Source organism: Dermacentor albipictus, chromosome 6, assembly GCF_038994185.2.
Source record: "Dermacentor albipictus isolate Rhodes 1998 colony chromosome 6, USDA_Dalb.pri_finalv2, whole genome shotgun sequence".
Taxonomy (NCBI): Eukaryota; Metazoa; Arthropoda; class Arachnida; order Ixodida; family Ixodidae; genus Dermacentor; species Dermacentor albipictus.
The window spans coordinates 32,503,129-32,522,965 of record NC_091826.1 but is presented as its reverse complement, the minus strand read 5'-3'; the positions used below and the strand labels follow the sequence as shown (position 1 = coordinate 32,522,965).

General features: G+C 45.5%; 2 protein-coding genes across 3 annotated transcripts in view; both read left to right on the top strand.

The window, feature by feature from the left end:
• LOC139060943 (uncharacterized) overlaps positions 1–3,460 on the top strand; it is a 147,943-nt gene extending 144,483 nt beyond the window's left edge. For both annotated transcript variants that reach the window (XM_070540291.1, XM_070540290.1), the window contains exons 3-4: positions 660–976; positions 2,089–3,460. In XM_070540291.1, coding sequence (XP_070396392.1) covers positions 683–976; positions 2,089–3,225 — 1,431 coding nt within the window. In that variant the 5' untranslated portion in view covers positions 660–682 and the 3' untranslated portion in view covers positions 3,226–3,460. The remainder of the gene's footprint in view (positions 1–659; positions 977–2,088) is intronic.
• Positions 3,461–14,653: 11,193 nt separating this feature from the next.
• LOC139060942 (uncharacterized) lies at positions 14,654–19,509 on the top strand. Its single transcript, XM_070540289.1, has 3 exons — positions 14,654–14,671; positions 16,192–16,513; positions 17,704–19,509. The coding sequence occupies exons 2-3, from the start codon at positions 16,202–16,204 to the stop codon at positions 18,835–18,837; spliced, it is 1,446 nt and encodes a 481-aa protein (XP_070396390.1). The 5' UTR covers positions 14,654–14,671; positions 16,192–16,201; the 3' UTR covers positions 18,838–19,509.
• The last annotated feature ends 328 nt before the right edge of the window (positions 19,510–19,837 follow it).

Genomic DNA, 19,837 nt, shown 5'->3' with positions numbered 1-19,837 from the left:
TCGGGCGCGCGTTGTGAGACGCCTGGCAGCTCTCAGTGCGCTGTTCCCTCTGCACAGCGGGAGCGTCCATGCGTGATGTGTTGCACCAATACATCGTAACCACGCACAGTAAGAACATCGTCTGAGGAGTTGAAGCTTTACGCTAAACATTGCTATTGCGGTCAATGATTGGCCCGTCCGGCTAAACTCGTAAATTTCGTTTGTTCTACAATAAGGGCATCTGCATTGTTTGTTTAAATACGCTATTCGTATGTTTGATTTTGCCATTCTCTGATACCAATTCACATGGAGAAGCTTTCTTTATACGACGTGCAATATGTTCGCTGATGATTACAAGTCAGTCATTTTCTCGTCGTGTCTCAGTTGCTTAGCCACGTTGAATATGGGGTTGGACGTAAGTGATAGCAGAAAAACGCGCACAATATTTATGCAACCGCTGCGGCGGAATCCATGGTAGATAGAAGGAACGTCTGTCGGCGACGATAAGGAAGCACTTGTTCCTCGCCGTGTTGCAAAGGTCAAGTGCTCGGCATCGTACGTGACATTGGGTGCAGGGCTCATTTTATCTGTCCTTGTTGATGCTTTGGTCAAACTGTATGAGACAACACAACGGCGATAAGCTCGATTGAAAACACCTCTGCGCTCTTGTTCGACCGTAGGATTCGTGCCTGAAGACACCGTCATGCCGGATCACGGACCGGGACGGGTGCACCGTTTTCGCGACCACGTCGTCGCCGGCGTCAACTGGCGACCGACGCGGTTCGTCGATGAGGTTCCCAGTTCACGTGTGTGCAGCCTCTGCCGCATGATTCCAAAACGGACGGTGCTGTTGCCCTGCTCGCACGCTCTGTGCGAGTCTTGCCACGCAGCCAGTCTGGAAGGGGGCGTTGGACAGTGTCCGTTGGATCAAGTGCAATTCGAAGAAGCGGAGTGCTTCGGTTATGAATTCCCTACAAGGATAGCGAATACCTTGAAGGTGAGGGGGAAAAACCATTTCTGACATTCTGTTTTTATGGGGGGGGAGGGTGGTAGAGAAGGGGGGACTAAGCGAATTCTGCATTATCATTTGTTGCTCTAATTCTTATATCTGCCTGACTTAAGGTAAGATTGTATGATTTACTATAGCAGAACTTCAATGTTTTAATTTAGCCTGACTAAATTTCGCTTTCTATGTTGATCAACACTCACGCACTAGAACAATACTAGCTCAATGTAGCCTCATGTGAAATATTACGTTGGACCTAAATATTTCTTTATTTTTTTAGTGTGATAGATGTAGAAAGGAAAATGCAAAAAACAAAGGCATTAAATTTCCATGTACAACCTCACACTGACATTTCGACATTGTCTCTTGGTCATGACATTTGAAGCGAGATAGCGAAATCGGCCCATTTCATGTAGTGATCAATGACAACTCTTCAAACATTTTCATCTTTGTTCTCGTGAACTTTGCGCTAAAACATCAGAAATGTTGTTGGGTACGTGGCAAAGAGAAATTCCCTTGTGATTCTTCCAAACAAAAGCTTTGCTTCCGACATTACTTTTGCTTCTAATTCTTAATTTAAGACGTTATTCCTGAACAGGTACCGCCCAACGTGTTTTCCCCTACAAACCACGCTATAAAATCTATCTGGCCCATACTACATGACGGCATTTATTTGGCGAATAAGCTAGCAAATGAGAAGCAGATGGCGGTCTTCACCACACAACAATGCTGTTCTCGCCGTAGATGTTAGAAGCTGGAAGACAAGTTGAACTATGGCATACTTTTTTCTCGATTGTGGCCTACTGAACCTGCTTTAAGTGTTAGAGTACCTTTATTGCTATTTAGGAGCCGAATCAAGATATTCACCGTGACTTATTGTTTAGGTTTGCTGCCTGTTAATGCTTACAGAGAGACAGATACTGCTTGGGGAGTGATCTAGTGCCTGACATTCCTAGAGAGTTTCGCATATGTTTATTTCAACCGGACTTCACGTAAGGGCATGTCTTAAATGGTAGGGAGAGCGAAGCATTGCGCCTTTTGTAAAATTAATATGTCGTCCAAAAATTGTGATGTCTTATTTATTTATGTGGTTTTGCATTAAGGTGTACTGCTGGAACGAAGCGCACGGCTGCGACTACACGGGAACCATGGACCGCATGCTGGAACACTACGAGAACGAATGCACATTTCACACCGTGGACTGTTTGCGATGCGGCGAGGGAGTCCAGCACAGAGACCTGCCAACGCATTACGCGGCCGGATGCAGTGCCGGTGTCTCTTCCGGGATCACAGAGTGCCGGTCCTCGGAACGTACAGCACTGAGCCTTGAAGATGTTAACGCTGCCCTTGAAGAACTGAAGGCGAGGCTGGGGGACGCCAACCATGACCGTCTGCTGCCAGAGATCCAGAGTCATTTCAACGAGCTTAAAGAACAAGTCGGAAGTCAGGAAACCATGTTCGCTGGTATCACTCGCGATATCGCAGCATCCGAGCGCAATTTAAAGGCCGAGATGGATCAAATCACCGCCGCGATTTCAGCGACCGTGTCGAGCCAGCCGACTTCTCTGCAAAGTCCGGAGGAGGAAGCCAGCACGTCAACGTCGCTGTCGTTGCGCTCGGAAATGGCGCTGATACTCAGGAAGTTGGAGCGCTTAGCCCCCCTGAAAAACTTGCGGCGAAATTCCCTGAAGCCTGAGTCCAGACGTGTAATTGCTCATTGTAGCATTTTGGAGGGTGACTGTCGGCATTTATGTAGTGTGCTGTCAACCACAGATGCGTGGATCTCAGAAATTGGGAAGGTGATGTATGATCTGACCCTGAAAAACAGTGAGGAAATCATTAAGTATGACGGAGTGTTGAAAAAGTTTGCTGAGATTACGGTGTGGCACATGAGAGACACGTACTTTACGGTTGGCGTCTTCAAGTTCAGTCGTTTTGGTACACATTCTCTCGGTGTGGATATCGAGTTTAACGGGATGCTGGCGGACTCTAGGTGCGTTCCGCCTTTTTGGCAGGTGAGCGTGTGGGATAATGCAATGCAGAAGGATCGTTTGTTAACTGGCCATACCGAGTGTTGTTCCTGCGACTGTTATGATGAATCATTGCCGCACTTTCACCTCGAATACGGTATAGCTATTCCCTCGCTGCAGAATTGCGGTTTCATGCGAGGCGGAAAGATATTGTTCCGAATCTGCCTCAGCGAGGAAGAAACGGACGGTAGTGTCAAAGGAGAACCCTAACGTTCGTCCTCGCAGAATGTGTACTGCACTGCTGGATCGTCCTTGCCAGCTCCCATGTGTGCGACATGAGCTTAGCGAAATTTTGGTGTCCTTTCTCCTAAACGAAATTGGCGCTGCGATTTTTTTTTCTTTTTAAATCTGCTACGCGTTGTAACTGTCAACCCATTACTTTACTGGCTGTTCATTTTTTTGTCTATTTATGCTGTTAATACAGTTGGTGTTTCTCAATACTGTGCTCCTCTTGTGCTCCTCGATTTGTTTCTGACATTATGGCGCCCAGTTCAATTCTCGATTCTCCTCTTTAATATTGTCGTTCGGGGGCTGGAAGCGACTGGTTGCAAGGCGACGTTCTTTGTGGATAATACACTGTAGAACTGCGCGTTGCCCTGTATCTGAAATGTTCGGGCAAATTTAACGTTTGGAGTGTTGAGGCCTTCGCTTATGACTTTAAACTGTATTTTCGGCAAGTACTTTGTACTCCGCCGTCGGTAAATGGTGTAGCCAAATTCTAATCACACACGCAATCATACCATGTACTGCTACAGCAGCTAGATTGCTCAGATAACTTGTGTTGGAACAGATGACGTTTTGAACAAGAAATCTTTTGTTTCAATACTTCTGGGTGGGAATGATGCCTACACAAGTATAGAATTGATAGTGATGACGAACCTGCGTCTTGAAATCAGAGTGAGTGATTTTCGTAAGTATACTGGCACGTCTGCCCGAAGACCCGATGAGAGCTAAAAGACTGCTCATCTTTACGAGAGAGCAGGCGGTGCCAAAAAATAGGTATAGGAATTTTTTTTTTCAACTTGATTTAGAGCGTGATGAAGCGATCAACAGGCTCGCTTGCGCATTCGCGTGTGTAATCATACCATCTACTGGTACATCAGCTCGATTGCTCAGATGATTTGTGTTCGAGCAGATGACGTTTCGAACAAGAAATCCCTTGTTTTTTGGTTGCGGCTTACACCAGAAAACAATTGATAGTGATGACGAAACTGCGTCCTGTCATTAAAGCGAGTCATCCGCGTATTTCTACTGCCACGTCTGCCCAAACACCTGAGGAGACCTAAAAAAGTGCTGATCTTTACGAAGAAACAGGTGGCGACTAAAAATGTGAGTTTGTTTTCTCCAGCTTGCTTGGTAGTGTGATGATCCGATAAACACCCTCACATGGGTCTTTTTATCGTCGCTGCTTTCTAAGGCCTATAATTGATCCTGGTGCTCTTCTTACGTGTCCTGCGTTAAACTCGCGGTGTCCACTTTTATTTTACACTTTTCAGTTATTGCAGTGATCTATCGACCTCCCGTATACAGAAGCTCCTTTGTTTTATTTTTGAAAGCATTAGTTGCCGAATCAGTGCAATAACACTGGCTTTAGAGCTTTGTGTTAACTGTAGTTCGGCCATGAGGCAGAAAATATGAGGCATGTGGATTAAAAATTAACTACAGCGTGATTCCGCGGTGCACCGAAAAGAAGCTACACAGGCATTTAAGCTACTTCACACAGTGGTTTTGTTTCATTTATCGCGTTTTTTATATTCTTAGATATTCGTTATTTCATATTTACTCGCAAAAAATGCATAATTTCTTTGTACTCATTTCTTTCTGCTAATTCCCTTTGTCCTCCCTTCACGCACTAGTCATTCGGGAGGCTGTGAGGTAACTGAATAAAGAAATAAACTTTTCTCCGCCGTTAGAATGATGCCACCGATTTTTATAATCAAACTCTCGGCCTGTATCTCATCACACGAAGGGCCGCCATGGTATGTCTGGGTGTTTACAGAATAAACAAACGCCATGAAAATGCAGCAGCGACTACCTCTGAAATACTTCGGAATGCTTACGCTAATTTCAATCGTAAGCATCTCTGTGTGTTTAAGTACTTTAAAAACGCCAAAAGCGACAGTTTGTGACTCCAAGGTGGTTGCCCAGGTGGATAGGCGGTGTCACTTTCTTCAAAACACTTTTCGTTTTACACGTGTAGCGGCGAGCAGACACAAAATCATGCCACAGTTTTCGTCTTTCGCTGCATAAGGGTAAATCACTAAAAGAAACCTTCACATAAGCATTTAAAACTGGCAACTGTTACGTCAAAGCTGTGTGACTGAGTTTTCCGACCCCTCGAAAGCACTCGGGCACTGTTTTGTGAGTCACAGTTTGCTTGCAGCCATTACGCAGCACCTATTAGAGTTACGTTTCAGATCAGCCTGGTGGCTGTTTCATTAGGGATGTCTATTAAACCTGTTAAAACATTCGCAAGCACCATTCTTTCCTATGTTAATGTATTCTTGTGCACAAGACAAGCTGTGCTCAGGGATTGGTGCCCCACAGGCTTCGTTGCAGTACCACGGCATCAGCTTGCGCCACCGCACCTGTACAAAGGGTGTGCTAACATCCTGGGCTGCGCCGTTGTAACGTCAAGAGAAAACAAAATTTATGAAGAACTGGTTAAAAGGAACGCGCATGTAAGCCATTGTCTATTCGAGTGAGATATACGCAATGTGAATTTTATTTTATAATCTTTTGTCATTACGTTTCCAAGCAAAATCGGAGCTCGACACTCTTCGTTTGTTGCATTTCATTACCACAAAAAATTGTTGCGGAACTCATCTTAACAGCCTCTATCAAAAAAACTTGACAGTGACTTAAGTATCTAACCAAGATTACGATTATCAAACCATTATGACTTCTCAAATTTTTTCCTGATACGTGACGTCATCCATTGTTACTTTCACATCACAACCTTAATATGCACTAGTCAACTTTGCTCAAATTAGTATCAGCCTAAATCTACAATTATCCACCTTGCTCTCATTTGTATCAAGCTTAATTCACCATAATCCAATTTATTCCACCTTAATCCACACCTTTCTCTAATTTGTACCAACCTTAATCCACCTTAATCTACATTAATTCACTTTAAAGCACCTTAATCGGATTGAATGCACCTAAAAGCAGATTATTTCACCTACATTAACTTTACTTCACCTTAATTCAATTCATTCCCTCTTAAGTCACTTTGCTAAGAATTTTTCTGATCTTAATTCTGTATTTCTACTGGCGTCATACAAGACGCTGATGACGTCTCTGATACTGATGTGTCTTGGTACTACTAGTTGTCTAGAACGCCGGTTTTTCTGCCTCACGGGACATACTATTCTTAGGCATTCATAATCACGCAAAATAACGGAAACTGAAAGCCGGAATAGGGCACTTCGGTATGCAGTGCTAACCCAAATTGTTATAGATTAAAGTCTTGTTCATCTTGCTTTCCCACTCAGGCAGGTTAATCAGGCTGCTATGATTTGCGCACTAGTGCATTGTCACGTGGTGTTTTCACATTACGCTAGCTTTCTCGCTTTTCAGGAAATGTAAACACGGCTCATTATTGTAGAAGGTATTGTAGCGGAAATGAGGGCGGCAAAGGTAAACATAGGACCCCACGGTCACCGCTTTCGTTTCTTACGATTCTAGTAACATCTTCGCAATTAGAGCAAGCAATAGAAATTTGCTAATTTGATTAGTCCAATGGTATGCAAGAAAGTAAAGGATTATTGTTGGTTGCTCCACAAGACTCTAAGCAGAGTGCATGTACATTTTATTATTTGCGGAATAATAAGTGTTTTGTTAAACTTGTTGCTTGAGACAGCGCCTATATATAGTACTCAAAATGAAGGTGTTTAAAATTCATTGATTCATTTCAAATGATCTAAAAAGTTTAGTTTCTCTCTATGTACACAGCCGCGAAAAGTTAAATTGCTGTTTTTTGTTTACTTATTTGTCGCTGTTTCCGCAAAACTTAAATTCCGTGTAATCTAAAAAGTCCCCCCGAAATTGTCTGTTGAGGCGCGACGTTTCTGGTTGTTTCTACTGATGCACTCAGGCCCATATTTCACTGCTCTTAGATTTTTTTTTTTGAGGCATCGTGTTTTCAAACAAAGTTTTTACAAGAACTTCAGTTTGCGTTTAATGTTTTTCATTGTGGAGGATAACCAATGCTTGTATTGACAGATGAATGAATGAATGTGCAAACGTTGTTCTTTATTGAAGAGGAAAAGAGGTGCCTACGGAATTGTACCTTGCTGCTCCACAGAGTTCCGGTGCCAACTATTCTTTGCGCAGTGAGTTCGAAGCTTCCATTGACATGCAAGATCAACGTCAGATTGGGAAAGTCATCTATTGCATGCATGAAAGAAAGAGTTCACTCTGGCAAATAAAGACATATTATGTAGGATTACGTGCCCCAAAACATGATGTTGTGATGAAGGACGCCTTGCAGTGGAGTGCTATGAAATAATTTTTACCGCCTGGAGCACCTTGACGTGTATGTAAATGTTATATACAATAGCGTTCTTTCATTTCGCTCCCTTCGAACTGCTGAGCCCGCTGCAGAGATGGAATAGGCGAATGGTGGGTCACTCCAGAATATGTGACGCCTCGATTGTACGACCTGCAAAACGTAAACAAGAAAGAACATGTTGGAGAGAAGGCATAAGAAGTACAGACTATTCACATATATATATATATATATATATATATATATATATAAATATATATATATATATATATATATATATATATATATATATATATATATATATATATTTCCACCAGTGTTTAATTCACTTCTGCACGCGCGTCATCCTGTGGTGGATGTCGATGTCCTGCCTAAGCTGCTGCTGCAGATAGAGTGAATTAGGACACGGGAAAGTTGGATACACGGGGATGTTGGAAAAAATATTAGTTGTAGGCGGGCTTGGTACGCTGTTCGCCGCATGTTTTCCCAAACCGGAGAAATGGCTTTCAGTAAGAGGTGGCCGCAGTTGTGTGTTGTAATACTGCCTATTAGAAAAAAAAATGAATGGGCATTACGTACGTTTGGCGCGACTTTACAACACCTATTGAAAACACGGGCGAGCAAAAAATTTACCTCGTATTTTAGTCCAGTCATAAGATTTCAAACATAATATTGGCATGAGTGAGTGAGTGAGTGAATAAACTTTTATTTGGTCCAGCAAAGCGCGATAAAACGCGCACCTGGCTAATCCCACGACGGGACTGACAGATCTAGTCTGCCGGTCCGATCGCGGGCGCGCTGGACGGCCAGGATTTGATCCTCAAAGACGGGACTTCGCAGGAGGTCGTCCCACTCTTCCTTGGTGAACTTCGGGCCCAGCGACCCGCACTCCCAGAGCATATGAGGCAACGTAGGTACCTCACCACAGGCCACGCAAGATCTGTCCCCGAATGCCTGCGTTTAAAGTAGACGAGGGAACGTACAACAATTATATTGGCGAGTAGTCACCGCTGACGTCTGTGCAATGTACTGACGTCACCCCTGCCAGCTTCTGCGCCTCGACGTCATATGTAGCGAAGAAACCACAGACTAACGGAATATATATATATATTTTTTTGCGTAACTGCGCGACTTCCACCGTTCTTAGTGTAATTTCTTCCAACTCTATTTATTTTCCTGTAATTATCAGCCCCTAGGAACATTGCTGATGACATATTTCCCGATGACATGCCACGGCAATTCTGCACAACATGTCTAGGGACCATGGTTGCCCACTGGGTGAGGCGAATCGTTGCCAGCCTGAAGCCGTCTGCTTACATCCAGATGGCGCTTCCAGCACTCCCCATGTTCCTTTCTTTGTGAACGTATGAATTTATGCTCTTACGCAGTGGGTGGACAGTTGAGCTAGTTTCTGTGTTGGCCATGAAGGGTCACCATTTTTCTGGTAGCCAACAGTATATGAGGACTTTTGTATATTTGCCTCTATCTTGCAACCGACAGATTAATAAATTGATGCATATATGTGCAGAAATCAAATATGATTTCACCCATTTCATTTTAGGCATCCTACATTTGTATTTAGTCGCTTCACTTGTTGCGCCAACTGACGGCGCTGTCGCTGTTATCGCTTCGGCTGCGATTCTGCTAGTTCTGCGGCCACTTTCAATGCACGTGCAAATGCGCTCGTATGATCTGCGGTTAAAGGTCCCATTTTTTCTGTGACCGATAATGTTCCGGTAATCTTGGTAATAGCCGGCCAAGTGCATGAAACTTGTTGCACAGCTGTGTGGAATGGAAAATTTGTTTCTCCGCGAACGAGGGGTAAGCACACTTTTGCTGCAGTATTCATAAGGGAAACAAGGGCCACACTTCTCGAAACAGCTATAAGACAAAACGAAAAATCATCCCCGGTTTGGTACTACTAGATATAGATTTTGCTTTGGCGTGGCGAATTTTACTGCAGTGCCATTAGAAACTCAAGATAACTGGTGAAAGTTGCTCACGACGCGACTGATCCTACATGACGTGTAGACGGAAATTTCACTTCAAAAAATTTTAGCGGCTGGTTTTCATAGTTTGCACGCATACAAAACTTGCAGATTATTTTTTTCTGGTATTTGAATGGTTCCTTTGGAAATTCGTTACGCTGGAGGAAATTCCAGTGACCAGTTTTTTGCTGAAGCTTTACCCGCTTTGAATGTTGATAAACACGGCAGAAGCCAAACAAACATTGAATAGCGTAACAATCGCCGCTTGGGTTTTTAATAACAAGAAGCAGTTGGAGCCACCCGTGCGCATAGGAGATAATTTTTTCGTCGCTTCTTTGTGCTCTGAATATTTGTTTCACTTTACCTGTTCTTTACTCATGGCCACGCGGCATTTTGTCAATTTTGCAGCCCTGACAAATGGCGAATCTACGCTAAACGGTAACACCTAGAGGGTCTGACGAGGGAGCAGAGATACAACAGCTGCGGCCTCTTCTTGGGCCACTTGAGAGAGCGTGTGTAGAGCGACCCGGCTAAAACAAGACTAGTGGTTTGGGAGTGGAAGAGCGGTCCCTGATTGATAGAGGTATACTAATCGTTAGTGGTTGCTAATAGCTCTGATTCTGTAGTTAATTACTTTCAACAGTAAAAATTGATACACAGCGCACGGAGCCACTGCGAAGCCGGACGAGCGTTGTCTGTTCCGTATCATCTGGTTCCGTACTTTATGCGCATGCGCGAAGAAACAGCGTGCTTCTCAGGTTCCGTTTAGGAGATGCTCATTTGCTTTGCGCGATGTTCCAGATTATTGACCAGAATAATACCCTTGTGACGCGGCAAATGTAATGTAAGTTACTACCACGGGTTGAGTTTGAGGCCAGTATCACTGTGCGCTGTCACAACGCGACAGCTTATATAATTTGAAAATGATGTCAGTGAGGATGCTAAAGAAAGACAGGCAAGAACAGCGTCAAACCCACTTCTGTCAAATAAATGTTTCGCAAGGCGCTTACTTACGTTGTAATATGATCCTCTAGTTCACATCATGCTTTTTGATCACCAACCTGTCGACTCTGCTGACCAAGTCAAGCCGAGTCGAAGATCAGGCAAGGAATATGGCGGGAAGCATGACGGGCAGGTTCACTACCCTTGCTGTAGAAGAACGAGAATGGTAGTTTGACATCATCGCGGCTATGATGTGCATGCGGGCTCCTAATATGCACATTGTCGGCGCGTGCCAGAGTAAAATAGGCACGTGACATTAATGTCAACTCAACTAGAGTGGTCGCGTCTGATGCTACATTGTGAGCACCACTGCCACATCGAAAGACGGCGGTCAAGTCACTAAACTGCAAGTAGCTTTGTGTAATTATGCCCTGTGAAGCAATAAAACTTCTATAAAGTAATAAATATGTGAGAAAATTGAAACAACAACAGTTACGTTGTTGCAACATGTATGTACTGTTTGCGAAGCTGAGCGGTAGGCTCCTGTTGTGGAAGATATATATTCGGTTCCCTAACGAGTGCGAATGAGTTTGGCGAACCGATTTGTTTGGGAAATGGGTTCAACGGATTTGATAACGTTAGACTGTGTGACAGCAAACAAATGGCATTACGAGCGAGTGTCGTTTGTTGTAAACGAAGTTACATATTTCACATGACAGGGATATAAAAAAGTCAATGTGTTTCTGCTGTAGGATTCGGAGAACGTAGCCTCGGAGTTTGCCCTCACACGGAGCGTAGCTCTTTATAGCCTACGCCAACGTCGCGTCTCGTAACGAGTTGCTGGCCTACGCAACGAGACCGTCATACGGAGGCTTACAGGGCCCACGCCCTCGTTCGAGTTTTGTGGAATAGGGTTGCTGCTTTCCTGAAACATACGAGGTCGAGAGGATGAGGAAAGCAACAGGGGGCTTATTTGCGTAGGTAGGGCAAATTTGTTTACGAAACAAAGAATACTCGAACAGGCCGGAGCCCAGAGCCCAGTACGTCGTTCGAGTATGATGAGTTACGCATCAAACCAGACAACATGCTTTCGGAGAGCATTTGAGGACACACTAGGACACCAAAGCGCACTCAAAAAAGTTCGCTTAAATTACTTTGGTCTCCCAAGATCCCAAGGCCAGAGAAACCTGTGGTCATACCATTCTCCATTCGGAGGCAATCACAGAGACAGGAGGGGTCACGCATAGCTCTATCGGCGGGCCTTAGGTGCTGCGATGGCCCAGCAATTAGCTGGTTCTCCTATCGATTGGCTTCGGTGGCTAGGTGCGACCGCAACTAACTGCATTACAATGTATTTTTGCAGGGCTTCCTCGATCTAAACGCCAAGGCCGGTGACCTTGTATGATCTATCAACCCCGTAGCCGTCAAACGTGTATCGCCTTGATGTCACCGCTGGTCTGTCCGAGGGGACGTGTTGTGAGCTTCAGAAAAGCCGGTTCGTCTCACGAAAGCAGGACCGGGTTGCTGCCCTAGCTTGTCGATCGTAACACTAGTGACAACGAGCGAATTCACGTTCGTAAAATGCAAGGATATTTACAGCGAAGCTTTCTCTGGCTAGGATTTGGAACATTACGATGTTCGCGCGGAAAAGCTCTCCCCTAAAATGTGAGAGCGCAAAAGCCAACAACAACTGTATGTTGCCCATGCTTGTAAATGTTTCTACATGTAGTTATTTATTAGATCCAATGATATGTATTATTTGTAGAATAAAAAAATTACCGACGATTACGTTACTTCCTAATGCGAAATTTGAGCGCAGCAAATAAGCTGTTTCACCTTTTCGATAGATTGAGGCAAAGAAATCGAGCAACACAGGTATGCGCTATCACAGAATTTTTTTTTTTATTTTTCACACGTATTCCTTTAAGAAAGACTCCACTAACAGTTCTTGACAGTCATGAAGGAAGCTTTGTGGTCGGAGAAATAGACTGATATATGTTCGACTTGGTACACCAATGCTTGATTCTCAAAGACGAGATCTATACAAGTGCCTCGCGAGGTTGTCACAGCCGTGGGACGCGTTACGAGCGAGAGGAACGGGATGTTCTCCCGCATAAGTGTTAGGAAATTGCTGTTTGTCTTTATGTCAACATTAAAGTCCCCCACTACTAACATCGGTGTGGATCGATGGACGGTTAATGCGAGTTGCAGGAAGTGCACGACGTCTTTCGTGAGTGCGGTAGCGGACTCACGAAAGCGGTATCAGTCGGTCGCTGCTAGCGCTGGGGGGATGAAAGGGGGGCGGAGCTGGTTACGAGGCCGACGATAACGCCGACGACGACGCGAAACCCAGGAACGGACGCCAAAGAGCCATTTGTGTAGCCAGCCCTCCTCCACAGTCTCTCCTCCTCCCTTCCATCATCCTCCCTCGCCCGGAGAGCCGACAGCGCGCATGCGCGGCGGCGGAGCAGATTCGTCGGCGAGCTGGTTACGAGGCCGACGACAACGCCGACGACGACGCCGACGACGACGCGAAACCCAGGAACGGACGCCAAAGAGCCATTTGTGTTGCCAGCCCTCCTCCACAGTCTCTCCTCCTCCCTTCCATCATCCTCCCTCGCCCGGAGAGCCGACAGCGCGCATGCGCGGCGGCGGAGCAGCAGATTCGTCGGCGAGCTGGTTACGAGGCCGACGCCGACGACGACAACGACGACGCGAAACCCAGGAACGGACGCCAAAGAGCTGCGCTCTAAAATAACCGCCCCAGCATTCTGTACAGATGGTTAAGCACCCAAGCTCAAATGTGTGGCACTGGTTTTACAGTGAAGCCGTAAACCTCTACTTTCCAAGGATATTTTCGTGTCGTTGGCGTGGTAAACCATAAACTCCCCGTACGAGTGCCGACCCCGAAGATAGCGCAATGTTGGGCCGATCCGCGACGGAGGTGCAGTCCGCCATTAAGGGGCCCACATAGAAAGCTTCACTGGTCATCCTTCTTCAAAGTGCGGGAGGGCACCAACTTTCTTTATGATTTTTTTAATCCATAGGGGTCAAGAAACCACGGCTTGGTAGGCTGCCGAATCCTTGATGAGCAGTTGCTGATTACGCTCAGCTGCACGAGCCTCTTCTTGTGCCCGGGCTGTAGCATCGGCACCACGTAGACGAGCTCTTGCCCTGTTCTGCTCGTGGCGTTGCTGATAGAAAGCCGCCTGCTCTTCTGGAGAACGTATGACGCGTGGCCTACGAATTGCGGAGCCGGGGAGAAACTTCTATGCTCGCGATTGGCGGTGAAGGAGAGGACGACGTCACTACTGGCGATGCTAATCCGACGCTGCATAGATAGCCCAAGCTCTTTGCACTACGATCCATGATGTCACGTTACTTGTCCCGACTGCCGTAGAATTTAATGGGTATGATACTGGGCAGGAAATAGTAACGTCAGTGCTTTCCTCACGCGAACCTTATCAATGAAATTTCAGGTCACGTAGCGTGACGTCATAGATCCGAGAAAACATATATTGCCAAATCTAGGTGGTGTTGCCTAATCGCACGACTATTTCTCTTTATTTTTTCGCACATGCGCAAGGAGTTGCACTCGAGGAGTCGTCGGCGTGCAGATGACTGACAGACGTTCGGACGCACGGACGGACGATTTATTGAGCCATATAAGCAAAGGATCAGTTGCCGAGCCTTATGTGCGGGTGCTCGCCACTTTCAAGTGTGTTGGAGCATGCAGTTTACTTTGAGTTTTGTTATTGTGTAACTTCAATGCGCCGGAACTGGGTTTTTCTTAATATTCGAACTTTAGTTTTGCTGTATAGCAGTTTTATATGTATTGTAAACGTGGCCGACACAAACTACCAACGCTTACCACAACCGAAAATCTTGTTCGCTGTAAGGCTCAAAGTGAGCCTGATTAAACACAGTTGGCTAGCTGCATGGCTCGTTGTTCAGCCGTCTCCATGGCTGCCTTACTGTCTATGCTATATGTAGCGTAGTCGCATGTTCTGGCTGACGCCCTCTGTGAGTAAAAAATGAGCCGCACCGTTCGAGTGCAAGAGAGACGTGCATTTCTACTGCAACAAAAAGTTAGTATTATTGCAAGCTTTACAAGAGTCCGGAAAGTATAAACATAGTATTTTAGCGAACACTTCCAGCAAAAATAATTACCCCTGTCGGCTTAAACAACGCAGATCTTCGAGCACTGTCACTGGTAAGGGATGGCTAAAATGTATACTTACTTTACCTTTTTTTAGTGTATAAAGCTTCGTGAGTGTAATAGGCATAATTGTACGGTAATTTGTTTGCGTGTATCCTTTAAAAATTGAAATATGTTCTGTGGCATTGCCGCACCTCGGTGCATGCAGCACTAGAAGCATTTTATGTCTATCACTTTTTGCGCAGTTCCTAAACTATCTTTTTCCAAGCTTTATTAACCCTCAGGATGCTATTTTACGCAGCTGCTGGGTTAATAGCATTCATGAAATGGTGCAAATATTCCTGACATGGCAGGCGCGATTAGCGTCAAGCGTTACATTGAGTACAGGCCTGCATGTAATTCCACTTGCACATTAACACGCCACCATCATCTTGGTTATTGAGTATGTGCAAAGTAGGCTCGGGTATTTATGTAGTGATATGTCTAGCTGGGACGATGGTTCAGTTTCACCCAGGAAAGGAAGCCAACCTAATTAGTTTCCGTCTATTGCTTCCACGCATGCACGTGGCATCAACGTATGGCGCTTACATAACGTAACGCAGCAGCTCTTAAAATTACGCGAGGTCATTATGTTAGGTAGTAAGAAAAGGTTACGTTTACATTAAATTAGCGTCCCGTCCACAGATTGTGGCCGCTCATAATATCAACATCAATTTTATATGTAAATGCAGAATCTTGTGCATATCTCGCCAGCCTTTCTTTCACCGTTTTGAGATCAACATTAAAGATATTAGAATTATTGAACTCTGGCTGATAACGATAATACGGCGCTGACTAACGTTCATCGTTGATCTCATCTCGTGCGCAATCGATATTCGTCTTCTGTAACGCCACATGGCTGTGCTCTTCATCACGCGTGCGTTGTGAGACGCCTGTCAGCTGTGAGGGCGCTGTTCCGCCTGCACAGCCGGAGCATCCATCCCTATTTCGTCGCGACAATACATAGTAACCACGCACAGTAGGAACATAGTAAGAGGAGTAGAAGCGCTACACTCAACGTTGCTATTGTGGTCCCTGATTTGCCCGTCGGGCTAAACTTCTAAATTTCGTTTTGTTCTAAGGTAAAGGCATCGGCTTTGCATGTTTATATGTGCTATTATATTTAGTTGAGCCTTTCTATGGTATCAGTTTTCATGTAGAAGCTTTCTTTACGCCGTGCAATGTGCTAGCTGACGATTAGAAATCACTCATTTTCTCGTCGTATCTTAGTTGCTTAGCCACGCTGAATAGCGGGATGGCGGTAAGTGATAATGGAAAAACGAGCACAATCTATATGCACCCGCAGAGGCGGAATCCGAGGTAGATGCATGGAAGGGCTGTCGGTGACGATATCAATGCACTTGTTCCTCGCCGCGCTGCAAAGCTCAAGGTACATACGATAAGTGCTCGGCATTTTACGCGATACAGAGTGCAGGGCTCATTTTATCTCTCCCCGCTCCTGCTTTCGCCGTAGCGTATGAGACCACTCAGAACCGATAAGCTGGGCTGAAAACGCCAGTGCGCTCTTGTTCCAGCTTAGCATTCATGCCTGAAGACAGCGCCATGCCGGATCACGGACAGGGGCGGGTGCACCGTTTTCGCGACCACGTCCTCGCCGGCGTCAACTGGCGACCGACGCGGTTCGTCGACGATATTCCCAGTTCACGTGTATGCAACCTCTGCCGGATGATCCCAAAACGGACGGTACTGTTGCCGTGCGGTCACGTTCTGTGCCAATCTTGCCACGCCGCCAGTCTGGCAGGGGGCGTTGGGCGGTGTCCATTGGATCAAGTGCAATTCGAAGAACCGGAGTGCTTCGGTTATGAATTCCCTACAAGGATAGCGAATACTTTGAAGGTGAGCAGGAAAAAAAAACTATTTCTGACGTTCTTTTCTTCTGGGGCCAGGGTGGGCACGAGGGGAATTCGACGTTAGCATTTGTTGAGCTACTTCCTAACTGCACGACTTACGCTAAAAGCGTGCGATTTACTGTAGCCGAACTTAATTGTTATAATTTATCCTGGATAAATTTTCTTTTCTATGTCTCTCAAAATTCGCACGCTAGAACCAAACTAGCTCAATGCAGCCTCATAGGAAATATTGTGTTGGACCGCAATATTTCTTCATTTCTTTAGTGTGATAGATCACGAGAGGAAAGAGCCAGAAAGGCAGTAAGTTGATATGTCCGCCCTCACACTGACGTTTCCACGCTGTCGTTTCGACGCGACATTTGAAGCGAGATTGCGAAATCGGTTCATTTCATGTAGTGATGAATGACCACTCTCTCTTTAAACATTATTCTTCCTTCTCTTGAACTTCGCACTGAAACATCAGAAATGAAAGCTGGGTACATGGCAAAGAGAAAAGAGAAAATCTGTAGTGATTCTTCAATAGGATAGCTTTGGTGCCGACATTACTTTTGCTTCAAACTCTTACTTTAAGACAAGATTCCTGAACCGCTACCACCCACATTTTTTCATCCTACAAGCCGCCCCTTAAGAGCTATCTGGCTCGTACTGGGCGAGCGCATTTATTTTTCGAGGAAGCTAGCAATCGAGAAGCTGATGGAGGTCTTCACTGCCCAACAATGCCGTTCTCACCGTTGTTGTGTTAGAATCTGGAAGAACAGTTGAACTATGGCATACTTTTTCCTCGATTGTGGCTTACCTAACCTGCTTTATGTGTTAGAGTATCTGTATTGCTATTTAGGAGCGAAATCAAGATATTTACCATGACCATGCAGTAATGCAGCTTTTTCCCGCCACCCCCTTTCTCTCTTTGTTGAGAGATGAAATAAGACTTTGACTTTGACTTTGACCTACTGTTTAGGTTTGCTGCCTCTTAATGTTTATAGAGAGACAGATACTGCGTGGGGAGTGATCTAGAGCATCACATCCCTAAAGAGTTTCGCGTATATGTTTGTTGCAACCGGACTTCACGTAAGCGCACGTCTTAAATGGTAGGGAGATGGAAGCATTGCACCTTCTGTAAAAATATGTCGTTCAAAAATTGTGATGTGCTATTTATTTATTTTATTCTGTATTAAGGTGTACTGCTGGAACGAAGCGCACGGCTGCGAGTACACGGGCACCATGGACCGCATGCTGGAACACTACGAGAAGGAATGCACGTTCCACACCGTGGAATGTTTGCGATGCGGTGAGGGAGTCCAGCACAGAGACCTGCCAACGCATTACGCGGCCGGATGCAGTGCCGGTGTCTCTTCCGGGATCACAGAGTGCCCGTCCTCGGAACGTACAGCACTGAGCCTTGAAGATGTTAACGCTGTCCTTAAAGAACTGAAGGCGAGGCTGGGGGACGCCAACCATGACCGTCTGCTGCCAGATATCCAGAGTCATTTCAATGAGCTTAAAGAAGTCAGAAGTCAGGAAACCATGTTCGCTGGTATCACTCGCGATATCGCAGCATCCGAGCGCAATTTAAAGGCCGAGATGGATCAAATCACCGCCGCGATTTCAGCGACCGTGTCGAGCCAGCCGACTTCTCTGCAAAGTCCGGAGGAGGAAGCCAGCACGTCAACGTCGCTGTCGTTGCGCTCGGAAATGGCGCTGATACTTCGGAAGTTGGAGCGCTTAGCCCCCCTGGAAAACATGCGGCAAAATTCCCTGAAGCCTGAGTCCAGACGTGTAATGGCTCATTGTAGCATTTTGGAGGGTGACTGTCGGCACTTATATAGTGCGCTGTCAACCACAGCTGCATGGATTAAAAGAATTGGGACATTGACGTATGATCTGACCCTGGAAAACAGTGAGAAAATCATTAAGTATCGCGGACCGTTGAAAAAGTTTGCTGAGATTACGGTGTGGCACATGAGAGACACGTACTTTACGGTTGCCGTCTGCAAGTGGAGTGGTTTTGGTGCACCTCGTCTCTCTTTGGAGATCGAGTTTAACGGGACGCTGGTGGACTCTAGGTGCGTGCCGCCTTTTTGGCAGGTTAGCGTGTGGGATAATGCAAACCTGAAGCACCGTTTGTTGACTTCCAGTACCATGTCTTGTTACTGTGTCCGTTATGATAAATCATTGCTACACTTTCACCTCGACTTCCGTATAGCTATTCCCTCGCTGCGGAATTGCGGTTTCATGCGAGACGGAAAGATATTGTTCCGAATCTGCCTCAGCGATAGAGAAATGGACCGTAGTGTCAAAGCAGAACCCTAATGTTCGTCCTCGCAGAACGTGTACTGCACATCCGGATCGTCCTTGCCAGCTCCCATGTGTGCGACATGAGCTTAGCGAACTTTTGATGTCCTTTCTCCTAAACGAAACTGGCTCTGCAAATATTTTTTTTTAATTTGCTATGCGTTGTAGCTGTCAACCCATCCTTTTATTACTTCACTGCCTGTTCATTTTGTTGTGTATTTATGCTGCTAATACAGTTGGCGTTTCTCAATACTGTGCCCGTCTTGTGCTGCTCGATTTGTTTCTGACATTATGGCGCCCAGTTCGATTCTCGATTCTCCTCTCTAATATTGTCGTTCGGCGGCTGGAAGCGATTGGTTGCAAGGCGACGTTCTTTGTGAATAATACACTGTAGAACTGCGCGTAGCCATGTATCTTAAATGTTCGGGCAAAGTTAACTTTTGAGTGTTGAGGCCTTCGCTTATGACTTTAAATCGTGTTTTCGGCAAGTACTTTGTACTCCGCCGTCGGTAAATGGTGTAGCCAAACTCTAATCACACACGCAATCAGACCATGTACTGCTACAGAAGCTAGATTGCTCAGATAAATTGTGTTGCAACAGATGTCGTTTTGAACACGAAATCTTTTTTTTTAATACTTCTGGGTGGGAATCATGCTTACACAAGAATAAAATTGATAGTGATGACGAAACTGCGTCTTGACATCAGAGTGAGTGATTTTCGTAAGTCTACTGGCACGTCTGCCCGATGACCCGATGAGAGCTAAAAGACTGCTGATTTTTACGACAGGACAGGCGGTGCCAAAAAATAGGTAAAAGAGTTTTTTTTTTCAACATGATTTATAGCGTAATGAAGCGATCAACAGGATCGCTTGCGTATTCGCTTGGTTAATCATACCATCTACTGCTACATCGGCTCGATTGCTCAGATAAGTTGTGTTCGAGCAGATGACGTTTCGAACAAGAAATCTCTTCTTTTGGGATGCGGCTTACACCGGAATAGAATTGATAGTTATGAAG

What these genes read in the sequence shown, in the direction of transcription:
- LOC139060942 (XM_070540289.1), top strand. Translation starts at nt 16,202, where the DNA reads ATGCCTGAAGACAGCGCCATGCCGGATCACGGACAGGGGCGGGTGCAC. An exon ending in GGATAGCGAATACTTTGAAG is followed by an intron (nt 16,514 to 17,703) that starts GTGAGCAGGAAA and finishes TTCTGTATTAAG; the next exon opens with GTGTACTGCTGGAACGAAGC.